At 47.2% G+C, this 16,634-nt stretch overlaps 1 protein-coding gene across 1 annotated transcript in view; it reads left to right on the forward strand.

Moving 5' to 3' along the window:
* slc49a4 (solute carrier family 49 member 4) overlaps positions 1-16,402 on the forward strand; it is a 143,532-nt gene extending 127,130 nt beyond the window's left edge. The window contains 2 exon segments of the mRNA XM_051930332.1: positions 1,608-1,790; positions 13,052-16,402. Coding sequence (XP_051786292.1) covers positions 1,608-1,790; positions 13,052-13,167 — 299 coding nt within the window. The 3' untranslated portion in view covers positions 13,168-16,402.
* Positions 16,403-16,634: the final 232 nt, after the last annotated feature.

Here is a 16,634-nt window from a genome sequence, read left to right on the forward strand (position 1 = left end):
CAAATATCTCCATTTGTGTCTCATCAGTCCAAAGCACTTTGTTCCAAAATGAATCTGGCTTGTCTAAATGAGCATTGGCATACAACAAGCGACTCTGTTTGTGGCGTGAGTGCAGAAAGGGCTTCTTTCTCATCACCCTGCCATACAGATGTTCTTTGTGCAAATTGTGCTGAATTGTAGAACGATGTACAGATACACCATCTGCAGCCAGATGTTCTTGCAGGTCTTTGGAGGTGATCTGTGTGTTGTCTGCCACCATTCTCACAATCCTGCTCATATGCTGCTCCTGTATTTTTCTTGGCCTGCCAGACCTGCTGGGTTTAACAGCAACTGTGCCTGTGGCCTTCCATTTCCTGATTCCATTCCTTACAGTTACAGAACCTGACAGTTTAAACCTCTGAGATGGCTTTTTGTAGCCTTCCCCTAAACCAGGAGACTCAACAATCTTTGTTTTCAGATCTTTGGAGAGTTGCTTTGAGGATCCCATGCTGTCACTCTTCAGAGGAGAGTCAAAGGGAAGGAAGCCCAACTTGTAATTGACCACCTTAAACACCTTTATATCTCATGATTGGACACACCTGTCTATGAAGTTCAAGGCTTAATGAGCTCATCAACCAATCAGCATTGAGCAGTGACAGGCATTCAAATCAGCACAATGACAAGGGGACCCACATTTGTGCACAGCCAGTGTTTCACATTTGATTTAATTTCATACAACTAAATACTGCGTCACTAAAAATCTTTGTTCAGAAAACACCGCAGTACTCAGATGTTCCTAGGAAATGAAAGACAAACCACTGTTATCTTTATTGTTGAAAGGAGAGTCTATTATTATGCAGGCTGAGAGGGGGTCCCAAACTTTTTCATATGACTGTATACAACGGAGAATTGGAAGCAAAAATGTGTTAAAGAAATAGAAAAGTAAGCATAATAAGTAGAAATAAATATTATAGAAGATCTGTATTCATGAGCAGCTTATATGAGTGAAAGGCGTATTGAATACACAGAGATCCACTGGATATTGGTTGCACTTTATGGCTGCCTACAGAAATGTTAGAAACGTGCTTGCCAGTGTGGCCGTCTCTGTGTGCTCACGGTGTCAGGCTGTGGACCTGGTCAGTTTGAAGTTTTGTCTTTTGTTCTTGGATCTTCAGTCTCCAAGAAGCAACTAATTTCTTGATCTCTGTGCGAGTTGGCCAAAGGTACGATATGACGTCGTTTCTGCAGTACGTGCACATTGTATGGTGTGAGACGTTGCGGCAGCGATCAGCGTGATGGGGATTGTGTTAACTCAGTTGAAATTCTGTATTTCTTTAGCAGAATAGTGCAGACGATATCCAGTTTAGATCTTTGCCAGTTTAGTGTCTTTTAGTTTTAGCTTAATGCTTCTGTTTGCTGAACCGCTGCCCCACTGCGACTCTGCTGACTTGTAACAATAACAGATCCGTTCATCTTCATACAGCGGTGACAGACAGGAATTGCTTCCTTTATTATTGATGAAACGGCCGCCAGACTCCTGATGTGTTAGCTGTCCTCATGTGTTATACAATCTTGTACTGCAAATGTCACTCCTTAACTGTGCTTTCTTTTCTTTTCTCTCTTTGCAGCCACGCTGTTCACGTCTTGTATTTTAGTGGGCATTTTCCTAAACAGCAGCGTGCCAATATTTTTTGAACTCTTCGTTGAAACAGTGTATCCTGTACCCGAGGGCATCACCTGTGGCGTTGTCACTTTTTTAAGCAACCTCTTCATGGGCTTGTTGCTCTTCTTTTTAACATTTTATCACACAGGTAAGAAATATGTAAGCACTTCAGAATGATACTGTTAGTAGGAATTTGCATGTCGGTAGCATACAACTCCTGAATACCAAGAAACCCAAAAAAACATTGTGGAAGGGATAAATAAATAAGAACAACACAGAGAAGGAAGACAAAACATGGCCTGGCTGGATCTTCAGCCTTTGTCTACCAGAGGCTGTGGCTTGACCATTTGCCCACCTCCCCAGTGCCACTAAAGCACCGAATCCAACAAGGGGGCACATGCTTTTGGAAATGTGCTCTTTTAGAATTGCAGTTCATGCTTGAATCTGCACACAGTATGTCCCAGGCCAGTAACTACGGTGGGCACACTAAGACAAGATAAGTAAGATACAAAAAAAAAAAAAAAACAGGAGAGATTTAACTTGTTTTAAAATGCAGCGGTCACACCTACGTATATATACGTACATTATATAATAATGGCCAAAGAAAAGCCATTGAACAATAAAGTTGTCTTGCAGTTCTCCAGAGGGGTCTTTAACAAGTTTACCTGTAACTTCTGAGGAGTCAGAGGCATTTGTGTTAGGCACAGGCTGGGTGGGATTTCTTCAGTCGGGTCATTTTAGCAGGCATCAGCTCGGTGAGGCTGTGACAGGCTTTTATACCCTCCTGACATTCCCTGCTTCTAAAAGTAGCCATTTGCATGGCCTTCAGACAGTCCTATATACGCAGATCATCATTTTAGCATATACAGTGAGCCATTTGCATTTTCTTCTGACCAATGGGATATGTGGGTTAGGTGTCCACTACTGTGTATGCTTGACCAACATCAAGGCTTTAGCCTTCCTCTGTCACAGTGGAGCACTGCACCTGCTCCCGCCAAGAAACATCTTTAAAGTTCCTTTTTAGGGCCCACAAATTGTCACAGGTGCTTGGAGGATTCTTCAGCTTTTAGCAAGTCATGTTTATGGCCTGGACTGCAGCATATGGCTGACATGTGTGTATGTGTGTGTGCTGTCTGCTAAACATTACTGAAGAGCATTCAGAAAGTCTTCAGACCCCTTCACTTTGTTCACATTTGTTACATTACAGTCTTGTTCTAAAATTATTACAGTTCATTTAATCCTACAGAATGACAATACGAGAACAGGATTCTAGAAATCTGACGGTGTGGGGGTTCCACAGTCCATTAGAACAGACAGAGGAGGACACGGTCTGATTACTGGAGGGCTGTGCTGAGCTGTCAAATCTCATGACCAAGTCTTTAGCTCTCTCGATTTCAATCTGTCTGTCTGTCTGTCTATCCACTAATCCTGTTACGGGACAGGCACCATCAACTGTGAATATATAGACGGAGGCGGCCCTCAGCAGTTACATCAAGGGGCCCGCCCCCTGAGGCTCCACCCGCAGGATACAAGGCATAAAATGTATTCAAATAGAAGAAACATCAAAACTCAACAAAATCCATTAACAAAATATCCTTTGACACACAAATATGAAAAACCTAATCAGTGATATTTACTAAATTAAAGAAACAGACAAAAGAAAAGAAAAATATGAGCCAGGACAAAAAAATAGCACAACACTTACAAAACAGTGACATGTATAACAATTCAGACTGATGCTGCGACATAATGTGAAATAAGTCGTACAAACTTGCAAATGAAATCAAAACTAAAAAGAAATGAAAATAATGAATTATGTGGCTAAAGAAATCAAAATGGAATACAAAGAAAGAAAGGGAATGTAAAGAAAAAAACGCTGAACTCCCATTATAAGGGCATGTACTAAAAACTATAAAAATAGAATGAAGGGTTCATTTTGATTTCCTAATGTGATGTTTTTCACACGTGCTGATTGTGACTCTGATCTTCCCCTCGTTTGTGTTCTTTGCTCAGCGGATTGCACTGATAGCCGAGTACTTAAACCAAACAGGGTGAGGATTTGTAAGTTTTATCGGTTTTTTCTGTTCTGCTCACTTCTTTGTTATTTATCAATGTCCCTGGAAACAGATTGCCGTCTTTTTCGCTGATAACGTTAACGATGTGCAGGTTCAGGGCTTTCTGAGGCCTTCGGCAGCTGTAAGGGTGCACTGAGCTTTGGAGATTGAAATGTCAGGAGCGCTGCTTGCCGAGTTCCGTGTCTGTTTTAAATTTGTGCTTTAATCGATGTCGGGGTGTATTATCCTCCGCCGTTTCTCTCTCTCTTTCCCGTCAGCTCTCTCAAATGTGCATTTTTTTTCTGTGAAAATATGTGAAACTCGATTAACAAAATCAGATCCTCTTGAGTTATGTTCGTCTTCACCCTAACCAGAAATGTTCCTAGAAAAGCATTATCAGTGCGGTGGCGGCAGCAGCTGCCATGATGAGTCAGGCTTGCATTTATTCACCTTTCAGCAGCTTGTCAAGACCTGTCAGCAGTCCCAAACTTTGTGCTTGTCACTCGTGACCTTGGTCCTTGGTCCTTGCCAGCTCCTCTCAGATTGGAGGTCCTCTGCTAATTCTCCTGCTGGAGGTTATTATGGCCATCCTGACACCAGCTCTTGAGTAAGCACCAAATAATTCCTTAGCATCCTGCAGCTCTTCTTTGGGCATGTGGGAACATTTCCTGGGAGGCGGATTTTTATAACTTTTTAACGTGATCCTCTGACCTTTTAAACTCTGAAAAATGAAAGCTGGTGTCCTTTGGGGTCAGAGGGCAGCCTCAAGACAAACATCCTCCAAAAGGAGCCTTAGATGCCGCGCTAAACTCTGTCTGTTTTACCCATGACATGTGTTTTCCTACATCTTTAAGGGAAAAAAAATGGGATGTCTGTTTGACGCATTAAAAAAGTAGAATTGTGGGTTTCAAAATGTAACAAGTCTCCGTGAGCTTTTAACAAAACGTTAAGAACATTTCCACCCATTTTATCTGGTTGGCCCATACGAGGATGGAGAAAGCTGGTGCTTAGTACTGCTTCATCAGGCACAAGAAGCACCCAGTCCATCATGGTGTATACCCACACTCCATCACACTGAACCAGTTTACAGAAACCAGGAAAGCCAACACACAGCAACACAGCAGACTCTAAACAGTGGGCATCAGGCCTATCTCTCACATCTAACTTCTGTGGCACCTTGCCACCTTTTTGTCTGCCCTGTTTAGTGCGAGACCTTGGCCTGTTCATGGCAGGAACCAACCATGGGTGGAGCACCAGTGTGCGAATAATCCAGCATTTAAAATCCTACGTGTTACTGTAGCAGTGGTGTGTCAGGGTCACTCACCTGAGTGTTCCTTCTTGGAGCATCCACTGACGGCCAAACCCCAGGTACAACTACTCAGTCCATTCAAGGTGCAAATCATTCTTTTTTTATTTAAAGGAGATATCTTTTAACAGATGATCTGTCTTCCTGAACACACACAATGCACAATTCTTTGTCTCTTACCTTCTTCCACTCCTTCAAGGTGAGCTTTGTCTGCCTTCTGAACTCTGACTCCCGGAGTGAGGTGAAGCAGCTCACTGTATGGCATGCCGTATATCTGATGCCACAACAATGCATGGAGGAAGCACTTTTGGGTCAAGCAGAAACTCTTCAGAGTTAGGAGTACCTGCTCTATGCAGCTTCCTCTGGTGACACCCATGGCACACCATACGTTTGCCCAATCAGACTACAGTTCCCAAGTTGCCCTGTGGGTATGCAAATGAGTGATCCAGCAGTGCCACCTAATGCATTATGGGAGTCAGTAGCTCTGATAGGCAGTCTCCCCTTGTCCTTCCACTATGTGGGTTTTCCAGGTATGCCCGTCCAACAAGAGCGTAATTTAATGAGTGCTGGGATCAGAGAGCACATGAAGCTTAGAAAACCTCTGAATAATAAAACTTCCACTGCAAACCAACAGGAGGAGCCCTCCAGCCTGGACCCAGGCACACAATGAGAAATGTCCCGTCCTGTCTATCCAGTTTATTAATTTCAGGTCTGGCCGTTTTCTTCGGTTCTTGTGGTTATTTTGCAGTTGGGCCCTTCTTGGGCTGAGTCCTCGCTCTGCGCTCCTGTAATCCTCTCCACAGCTCCTTGTACACCTCAGAGAAGAAGCTGCAGTCTGCTGGCAGGCTGTCAGATCTCCTGCATGCAAGTCATACAACTCGAGCCTGCTGGGAAATAAATCACATTTACCCTTCAGAAAAGGTCAGAGGACCACCAGCTCATCTCAGACACATTCTCACCTGCCTGTGTGCTCCAAGAAGAAGCCTGGCAAAGCCATTCGCTGGCAAAGCCGCAAATTAGAGTTCACACCAAGACCTGAAGTGACATGCGGCCTTCCACACTTTTCAGAAAGATCAGCAGGTTTTGTTTTGAATGTAAAGGTATGGACTGATTTGAAATCCCAGAAGTCCTTTTTGTCCTGACCCTGAGCCATATAATGCCCAGTAACTGGACCGATGTTTCTTTCTGACCTTGGTGTGGGTTTCATGGATGAGATTGAGGCCATCTGTTGAAATACACGTTGAAAAAAAAAATCACGTTTAATGGTGACAGTTTAGTTTCGGTGTAGCCATTTAAAAGAAGCCTCTTAGTTTATCTCCGCAGTGTGCTGTGGTCCAAAACCCCAGGAAAAAACACAGAGACACGACAAGAGCCTGCCATGCTACCCAGCTGACCTCCAGTTTGAATTTCCACCTGGATTTTCCATAAAGCTGAGGGTAGCACTTTGAGTAGCACCTTGGGGACTTGACTTGGTGACATGTTGGGTAAATGCTGGGCTATTTTGGTCTCCTCGGCAGATTTCTTAGGCACTTTGACGTGGCAGTTGCACTTAACCAGCTGAGCGTCATTCCATTTCTAAGGCCCACTTCATAACAGGCCAGGTATGTTCTGAAATGATAAGCTTTGGCCTTTTTGTACCTGTCACTTTTATTGTGTCCAACGTGAAAGTCGGAGGAGTTTCCAGATGAATTATTAAAACTCGCTCCTCGGCCTCCTGCGTCTGCAGGTTGGATTTTTTGTTGCTGTTGTTTTCTTCTCTCACTTCATAATTATTGCGCCAGCCATCCATCCACCCATTTTCAAGCCCACCTAATCCAATTCAGGGTCGGTTTTTAGAGTCGTATTAGGTGAATAAGCCCCCCTCAAGTCCGCACATCCAATTCATCATTCAGTGTGTACGTCTGGAGCTCTTTAACATTCACCTCACGCGACAAAGTAAAACATAAAGCTGAGGTAACTGAAAGCCTCATTCATTACATGAAGTGAGTGTCGCCCGCTCTGGCAGGTGACCACGCGTTCTTCAAGCACGCTGTGTCGCCATCGCAGGTTCTCAAATGCCTCTTAATAGTTCTGCTTGCGTCTGTTAGAATTAATTGTTAAAAAGATGCAAATGCACTTGTGTTCAGAACCTGGTGAGAGCTGAATGGCTTCCTTCCTGGACTGGTCATCAAGTTGTGGTGCCTTTAAATGTAGGATGTCTGTAGCATTGGGTGCAGATCGATCAGCGTATTAGCACCTTCACCCCGTGCAAGTGAAGCAGTTCATTGACGGTTCCTTTCTGATACTCCGTTTAAGTCGAGAGAAAAAAAAAAAAAGAAAACCACAGCGCATCTTAAAAAGCTCGACCGAGCCTGCGGAGTCTAATTTGCAAGTTTCTTTCTTGTTCTCCTGACCCTTTTGTCCACGGCTTTCCCTAAGCTCTAATTCAACTTTGCCCTCTATGAATTATGGATCTCCCCAAACAGCATGGCAACTGAAACTTTTCATGTGATCATCTAAACACAGCAATGCTTAGTATTCTGTGGCCAATGCCAAAGGTAGTCACGTCTGAATCTCCATTTAAATTGATGCGTTTCGAGCAAACACAAGGCAGAGACAAAGCACCAAGATAAACAGAACTCCATTAACCCGCTTTCGTGCTTTTAAGTGCCGAATGGATTATTGAGTGCTGATTAATGGTCGAGATTTTGAACTATCATAATGTCAAGTTCTTCCCTTTTTTAGATACATTTTAATTATTCCTGCCTTTGCAGCCTCCTCTTTTTTTTTTTGTGTGTGTGTTTTATTTGCCGGTGCTTTAAAATTCGACCTAAGCGTTGCGTAAGGCTTTCTGACAGACCGGCCACAGAACTGTGAATGACGAACCATACAAAGCTGCCGAAATGAGCTTCAGCTGAGAACATTGTGAAAAATTAAATATGAATGAACGGCTCAGCGAATCGCATTTTCTGCCATCGTTTGTCTCCCTTGAAGCCTTTGAGGATTGGCCTGTTTGAAAATAATTGAAATTGAATTACTGCTGCAGATAAGAATCGGATGTCTGAATATATTGGACCTAAGCCGGCCCGTTCTTGGAGGGACTCAAACTTTCGTTTGTGTTGTGTCCCTTAACGTGTCAGTGCAGGACACAGAGCCGCAGTCGAGGCAGGCCTTTCAAAATGCGCACTTCACGTAAGGAAGGAAGCTTCCAGGCTTTTAACACGATGACATTTTGTGGTCACACAGCCCCGATTAGTCGATCTCCCCGCTCTGATGCTTCAGACAGACCAAACTCGGCTCTCTAGCTCTACAAGAGAAGGATGTTGTCTCATTTGTGACTGCAGATGTTAATGGAAGATATGAAACCTGTTGAAGCTCGAGCAGCGGCGACTGTGTGGAGACCTCAGCCAGGTCTTCAAAATCCTCAGAGGCATTGATGAAGAAGGTCCAGCAGAATCCTTTCAGCTTAACGGTGAAGCCAGTGATGTGCATTCAGGACTGAAGCCAGGATGCTCTTCTTTACACAAAGAGTTGTGGGGATTTTGTGTTGAAGCAGAAACCTGGACAGTCTTTAAGAAGGATCTGGAGGAGATGTGGGACATCTTGGCTACTAGCTAAACAAACGGGCTTGATGGACTAAATGGTCTCCTCTCGTTTGTCAAATTTCATATGGTCTCATGTTCTCAGAGGAAAGTGACACATCTGTTACATGTCCATTCAGTTTCTCCACCTGCTTTTTCCTAATGTGTGTCACCTGAGGCAGGAGCCGCGGTTAGGCAGGAAGGCCAGGCCACCACGCTGACCCACCCAAAGGGACACTTTATGCTGCCTTCAGTCTTTGGGGCTGTGACTTGTGACATTTCACCTTCAGTGCGTTTCCAGTCAGATTTTTGGGAGATGCGTCAAACCGCTGTTGGCTTGTTACTGGATGAGCGGTGAAAGACAAGCAGGGTTCTCCTGTCACAATGAAGGGCAAACTACGCATGTTAAAGGCGTATTGCGTGGCTTCAAATGGCACTTTTTGGCTAACCGGGTTACATCTTTTATTTTATACAATCGACTGAGGCGGCGGCTCAGCTCTGCGTCACAACTCCAAGATTTCAGGGCGCATCACTTGCTGTGGCACTCGGAATTCCCATCTGGCCCGTAGCACTTGAATACAGAACAGAGTCATTATTTACCCAGCATGCCTGTATTAGAAGAACAGTGCAGCAATACAAAGGTAGCCCACCAAGCTTAGTCACATAGTAGAGTCAAGATACTGAAGGCCCCCAAAGTCCGTCTGACCACAAACTATTCCTTGTGCCTGTAGTTCTGACTTTGTAACGTTTGTGCAAAATTTGTCGACTATGCCGTTCTTCACTTTCCTGATCAGAGTAGCCAATAAGAGCCACCATTGACAGCCGCAGGGCCACGACCTGTGAGGAGCAGTCGTAGCCACTGTGACACTTTATACAACATTGGTTGTCTTGTAGCCCCAGCAGAACTAACTGTGTGACGTTAGTAATGGATGACCTTCTAATAAAGTTTCATTTCCAAGTGTTCACCTGCAGCCCGCGGCCTACAAAAACTGGAGCAGGGCAAGCCAAGGGCAGCAAGCAAATGATTTGTGTTCCTGTGGAGGACTGAGACAACATAGTAATTGTCACTGCGTCACCACACAGGTACGGAGGAGCGCCGGCTCAGGATTTGGGGGTTCGACTTCTTTTCCGTTCCTCTGAATTTCTTCTTCTGTAGCTCATTTCCCAGTAGGATGCCTCAGTAGGCCGCACATACGTACAAATGCAATTCATTTAAAACGAAACCCAAAAGACCACATGATATGCTGTACTGTATGCTGTGCTTTGAGAACCAGAAACTTAAATGAGGGCTTGGGTCCCGGAGGACCCCCATTTAATATTGTTGTCTGTGAGATGAAGAGAAAGCAGGAATGACAGGCACGACTCCAAAGTGCAAACGAAGTCAAACTTAAGAGGTGCGGCGCTCGCCTCTCCACATTAGCCGCTCCAGGCGCACAGGAAGTGACCTCATCGCTCTTGTGGTGGTCCGTCAGGAGCAGACTGAACAGAAGTTAATGGTGGTGGCACACTCTGTTCCTTCCCCGTATCCAGTGCCGGTCAAAGGCCATTTGGAGCTCTAGGAGGGGTGGGCGGACGTCGCCCTGTGTAGTCCATTGTGGGTAGTTGGCATTAATAGACTTCAGTGCTCTCCCCCCAATGTCTGGAGCACAAACCCCTTCAGTAGAACAATCAGTGCCCCTTTATGAATAAACTGCGGACTTTGAGAAGTGCGCACCCCTTGATGTACGGAGCGTGCGCACTTTTACTTTCAAAAACTCTGCCCAGCGGGTAACAGCGGCCACTCGATATCATCAGAGCTCGACAACCAGGGTGTTAGGAGCGGGGGTCCCCTTGGTATGCCAAGCATGCGTGCCCCTTAACTTTTTCATTAGCGGTGCCCCTAATGGATGGAGCGGCTCATTCCAGGACAAACCAGGCTGACGTGTGTGACGACACCCGTGCAGATAGACTCATCTTTATTCTCTTTTTGGATTCTTGAAGCTGCTGGTGATGGGAACGCGATTTAAAGTAAATATGACAGACGTATTAGCAGGTGACGTGCAGGTGAATTTTCATCATAAAGGAGAGTGCGGTGTTACAATTCAATTCAGTTTCATTTTCTGTGGAGTTCAGGCACACAGCGCTGTGCCAACAAGTGGATCAGACACTGAAGTCGGTGCCCACACCAGAATGACTGAAGAGAACAGTGAAGTGCCAGGCAGTACCCCTTGACAAAGTGGGCCCCGATGATGGCGAGAGATGTGGAGGTTATGTGAAGCCGTTCTGTTACCGCACTGCTGAGAAACTGTGGCCATGCTGTTGGCCCTCGCTATGCCAGGCGGAACACCGCAGAGCCCAGTAGGGACTGTCACACAGCTCAGATGAAGAGCAGCAGTAGGTGACAACAAGCTGGATGTCAGAAGACGAGGCGAGCTGCAGAGATCTAATGGCCCATTCTGCTCCTGTAAACCAATGGGTGCCGTTTTATTGTGCGAGGGCTCCTGCCTTGTGTCCGTTTCCGCCAGATTAGGCCTGGTCTTTGTAAGGCTGTGATTAGTGAATGGATCGAGAGTAATATATGAGCGTCCAAAACGTGTGAGAGTCAGTAAAGAACCTCGATGTGAAGGTCAGGAGGCGTCAAAGGGAGTTGTCTGCTGTGACAGGCGTAGTGCAGCTGATTAGTGTGGGCATGTAAAACATAAATAAATATGAATATGAATATAAATATAAATAAGAAAGAAAGAAAGAGCCTAAGAGAGTCGTTTATTCTGCTTATTGCCTTTGTTTTAGTATTTCCAGGGTCCTCCTTCTCGGTCCAACGTCACACAGCACTGTCAAGTTTCTGTGCGCGGCGTCACCAAGGGGAGTGATGGCAGAGGTGGATGAGGAAGGAAAAGCCCCCCCGTCTCTGTCTGAATGGCGGGGATTGTAGTTTAGGTTTGTATAGCGCCCTTCGCTGAGTGACGGCTCAGAGTGCAAGTGCAATTACAAACCACACAAAAAGACACTTTAAACAGAGCCCTTTGAAAACAGTTGGCCTGTCGTCATTGTCACTGCTTTAGGTACATGTGACAATAAACCTGAGCTGAGAGGACCGTGCCAGTATGCTCTGTGCCCACAGGTGTGGTCAATGAGATATGATTTGCGATGCGTGTCTTCAGGATGTGAATGGCGTGTAGTCGGCACGAGTCCAATGGAGGAGCCTCGGGGACAGCATGAGTTGTCGAGGACGTTTGACTCGCTGAGCTACTGCTGGGAAAGTCCTCTTCAACTTGAGATACCCACAATCCTCTAAACGCGGGCTAATGCAGATACGCTTGGCACAAGCCATTACAGCAGGGCAGTGCCTCTCTTGTCTGTCTGTCTCACACACACACACACACACAGACTCTCCTGCACGCGCTCCGTGACTGAGGAAGACAAGTGGTGGAGAGGAAGCTGAAACAAAACCTGTCTGTGGAAAGCATCACTTGAAAGACCCCACAAAGATGTGGTCTGAAGTGTTGGGTTTGAGCTCTCAGCGGAGGGGTGTGTGTGTGTGGCACATCGTGTGGTGGGGATGCCATGATGATGGGTTTCACTTGTTAAGTTTGTCTGATATCCTGTTATCGCTTTGTCATTCTGGGTAGTTGAGTGGAGGTGGCGCTCTGTGTGACTCTGTAGATGGCAGACGGTGACGGCTTTGGACTTGCTGCTGATCCCACTGCTGACACCTGCCTGGGCTCCAATACGTATTTAGATATTCATTCCATCTTCTTCTTCTCCTCCTCCTCCTGTCCACACTGCTAGAAGGGGAGCCTGAGCGATGGGCGCGCCGCCTCGTCGTCCCCCCCCCGAGCTGATTTTAAAGCGGGTGTCTTGTGAAGGAGAACAGTGAGCTCCACAGAAGGTCCTGGTCCTCTTTGGGTCGTGTCATGGCCTTGCTACTTTGATCTTCTTCTTTGTGTTTTGTCTTCATGTCTGCACTCCTGTTCGTCGTTATTACTTTTTGCTAAATGAGATCATCGGCACTGCGCCGGTTTTTAATGAATTCTTCTCACATCCTCAGAGACATCTGTTGCCGGGGCCTTTCTATTAACAGCTCTTCCTGGGATGAATCTAATCAGCACATTTCGAGGCAGGAGGCTCCTCTCCGACTGGCGTTAAGCAGATGCGCGGGGTCGCATATTGGGATTCTGTTAATGAGGCTCGCTAGGAGGCTTCATTCATTCATTCATTCATTTCTCTCTTTTGTTGTTGTTGTTGTGTAAATGAATTTCAAGGAGGACCCGTGGATGTGCTGGCATGCGGGCAGTCGGAGGTCACACTGGTTACTCAGGACGGGTTGTTAGCCACGTCACTTCTCACTTTTGCTTGTTCAGGTACAAAAGCACAATGCGTGTGCAGCGTGAGCTCCGAATGACCCGGTGGCACACTGAAGTGGGCCTGGTGCTGGCGGTGCCCGGGCTCAAGGTGACCAGCCATTTTGTGACACTTGTTTTGACTTTTTTTTTGTTTTTGTCTCTTTCAGATTTGTCCTGGCTGAACTGGTGCCTGACGGGGTCCTGCATCTTCGGCCTGCTCCTCATCCTCCTCTTCAGGGAGTCCTACGACCGGCTGTATCTCGACGTCTTCATCTCCATCTAGGGGCGCTCGGATGGCACTTGAGGTGTGCGACTGGAGTCCTCTCGGCACGTCTTGCACAATTCTGAGAGAAGAGGAGCCGAGTTGCTCGCTCGCCGCTCCTTTTCTTTTGATACAAATGTCTGTCGTCGTTTAGTTTTCATGTCGTTGTCCTCCTGGTGGGCAGCCCTCTCTGTGTTTGGACGGATTCTTTTAACGGGTTTCTTTTTTACGATGACGCATTTTGTTAAAAGGACATTCAGTGAACCACACGCTGCTGCAGCAAAGGAAGTAAGTAAGCACATCATCATACTGTAATCAGGGTGCATGAAGCGTGCCAAGGCGCATCGATACTTTGGACACCTTGAATGCCACGCGTCATGTCTGCTGCCGTTGGGCGCTGAGGTTGGCGTATCGCGTTAATATTCCCCACCTGGAGGATTCGTATTGATTCAGTTCAGTTGTGGCCTAAGCGCCGTAAGCCTCTCCAGTCGCGCCACACAGAAATCCCCTGGCATCACTTCGGGCGATTAGTGGTCCTGGTAACTGAGGCAATTCGAGCAGCTGGGGAATTTGTCACTTTAGAAAAGCTCCTCCGTAATGCCTTCCCTCGCAGCGGGACCCTAATTGATGAGCACAACAAAGGACACGACGTCAAAAGGGGGAACGACTGTGTCCTTCAACGCCGCTGCAAACTTCCAATGGCCGACCTGCAAGGACCGAGCCTTCACCGTAACACCGCCAAGGTGTGTGGCAGCCGTTCTGCAGACTGGCGCGTCACTAAGCTGACGGGCTGATTTATGGCCTCGGCCCGAGTCGCGTCCTCGTCAGATCTTCAGCGACTGACTTGTTTTATGGCAGGATGACGCGTGACGGTGCTGTGCAGAAATAATAAAGCAGATGACCACGCCGGGGGGCTCTCGTCCAGTGCCACAGCAGACCCACCTGGTGACGTTTCCAGCGATTTCCAGTCATTGACTTCGTTTACATAACCGTAGTGAGTCGGGGGCAGCGGCCCCCTCTCATGTGACCGTCGGGCATCCCCAGCGACTCGCCGACAACCAATGAGCACAAAGAGCAGAATACGACAACGAGGAGGAGTAAGAAACACGGGGGGCTTTGGACCCCACGACCAGAGGAGAAGCTCGTCGGGCTGATGGCTCGAGTTTTACATTCCTGAGGCTGCGACTGAGCCCACCATACTGGTTAACCCTTCGTGTGGCACACAGTTGGACATGCCCGCTGTAAACTGACCAACATGCCAAACAACTACAAGTCCCGTAGCGCGACATCGGCTTTACTTTGGATGCCACAGTGGCCTGAAGATATGCAGATCAGAGCCCTGTGGTGGCCATGCTGTGTTCCTCTTTTGATGTTTGGGGTCATGAAGTTGCCACCTCCCTGAAATTGTGTGACCTCAGCATTTGGGCGGGTTTCAGTTTTGGTCAAATTGCCCACTCAGACCTGCCTTCAGATGTGCCATCCTCCAGTCCTTTGGTGGGCAAACCCCTTGGTCCAGAACACCTGCTGCCATTTTATTTGTATGCCAGAGGATGGCTGTGTGGTCGCAGCTCTGCCATGTGGACGTCTTCTGATTAAGGCTTCTCTGGACTGTAGGTGGCGTCCCAGCGGTTCTTGCCCATCTTCTGAGTAACCTCGGATGTTCAGAATCACTTGGGCTGCACATCTGGAAACAGCTGCCTGCCAGGGGGAGACCTCGGGGGTGCAAGATGAGCCCCTTTTGTCTTGTCACTCCACATCTGCCCAGCCCTTCCTGTTTAGTCTGGTGGACCCCCTGGCCAGTTTTGTTCCCTCTGCTTGATAATTCATCAAGCTCCGGGCCGTATGCCGACGTGTCTGAAGTGGAGTTTCCTTCCTTGAGGACCTTCAGGTGTCGTCTTGTGCCGCTTCACTTTCTGCATAAGGAATGTCACAAATTTGCTTTTCTAATCCCGAGGACACCAAATGGCCATCTAAAGCCACCGTCACACGAAATGACGATAAGCTTGGTGTCAAACTCGATGAGTGCAGTTGCCGATTTCGTCACCTGAGGACGTCACAAACTGCAGGGGATGACGAGTGACACAATGTCCTGGCGACTTTCCAGCCCACTCTGAGGACGTGTGGCCTGATGGTTCATTTCATGTCGTCGCCCAGCGAGCTTCTCTTCTGTTTGCGAGGACCAGACGGCGACGTTTCTTATTCCTCGTCACTGAGCGCCCTTTGGTTCTCAGGACCCACACGCCTTCCTTCTGCCACTACGAATGAAGACGAGTCGCTGATGATGTCAGACGACACGACTGGCGGCCATGGCGTCACCACGACCGAGTCGGACTTGACCCGCGTGTGTTTGTGTCCCCCTGCTCGGTACTCGTGAAGGCCCACGCGTCTCACTCCGCCTGTCAGGCACATCGACTGCCAAGAGGACAATTCCTTCTACTTCATGTTCACTTGAGTAGCATTTTGACGTTTAATATCCAGACGGGACGCCCCTGTATATTTTTATAGACACTTGCAAGTGTTGTTAACATTTGTAAACTTTAATGAATTTGTGATATCGTTTAGCGATGTGGAACGTGAAAATATAAAAACGGAAAACCCGGAGAGCCGCCCTTGTGGCGTCGGACATGCGCTGGCGGCCCTCTGACTTGACGCGGCTTTTTAATCCTGCAGCTTTGTGGACGGGCGGCCAACGCAGTGGTGGGCCCTTGTGGGCCCGTGACGCCGAGAGTCACTCATACGCGTCGTCGCACTCCGAGTGTGTAAATTCTGAAAATGAGAGCCTTGGCGTTTTATAGAACTCCATGGGTGGCACAACGACTGGCACCGTCACTCGTGTTGATGCAGCGTGCGCTGGACACGTCTTCTTATTTAATTCTTTTTAACATTTTTTAATATTCCTGGGTTGCTGCTAATTTCTTTTTCAGGGTGTGTTTATGGTGTGTGTGTGTGTGTGTGTGCACTCCTGGTACCTCACCGTTATGCCATGTAGAGATTGTGCCGCTCGGGGGTCTCGTCGTGGGCTCTAAGCTGCCCCCCTCACAGTCGGCGAGTCTGAACTTTGGACGTTTGCTGCTGCGTTTCTTTCATTGTAGTCCTCCTCCAGCGGCCGGGTGGTGGTGGTGGTTGTTGTTTTTTTTTTTAATTTCATTTCACCTTTGGGTCTTCGAGCTTCACTTATGAACTACGTGTATTTTTATTTCATTTTGTTTTGTATATTTTTGCACAAGTTCTCAAAATAAAATGACTGGAAACCGAATTCTGGGGGTTCAGGTCGGACGGCAATGGCGGCCGAGTTGTTTTATTTAACGACGTTGTGGACGTTTTGATCAACGGCGATTGTTGTTTCCGTTCGCGTTGACGATGATGGCAGACGATCGGTCGACCCCCGCTGTCATTCCTTTATTACGTTTGTGGGGACGTTTGGCTCTCGCCTCATGGTGCTGCGCAGCATTTGCTATCGGATTCTCAACACCTGTGTGACGTGGCAT

The sequence above is a fragment of the Erpetoichthys calabaricus genome, chromosome 8 (assembly GCF_900747795.2).
Source record: "Erpetoichthys calabaricus chromosome 8, fErpCal1.3, whole genome shotgun sequence".
NCBI classification, from domain to species: domain Eukaryota; kingdom Metazoa; phylum Chordata; class Cladistia; order Polypteriformes; family Polypteridae; genus Erpetoichthys; species Erpetoichthys calabaricus.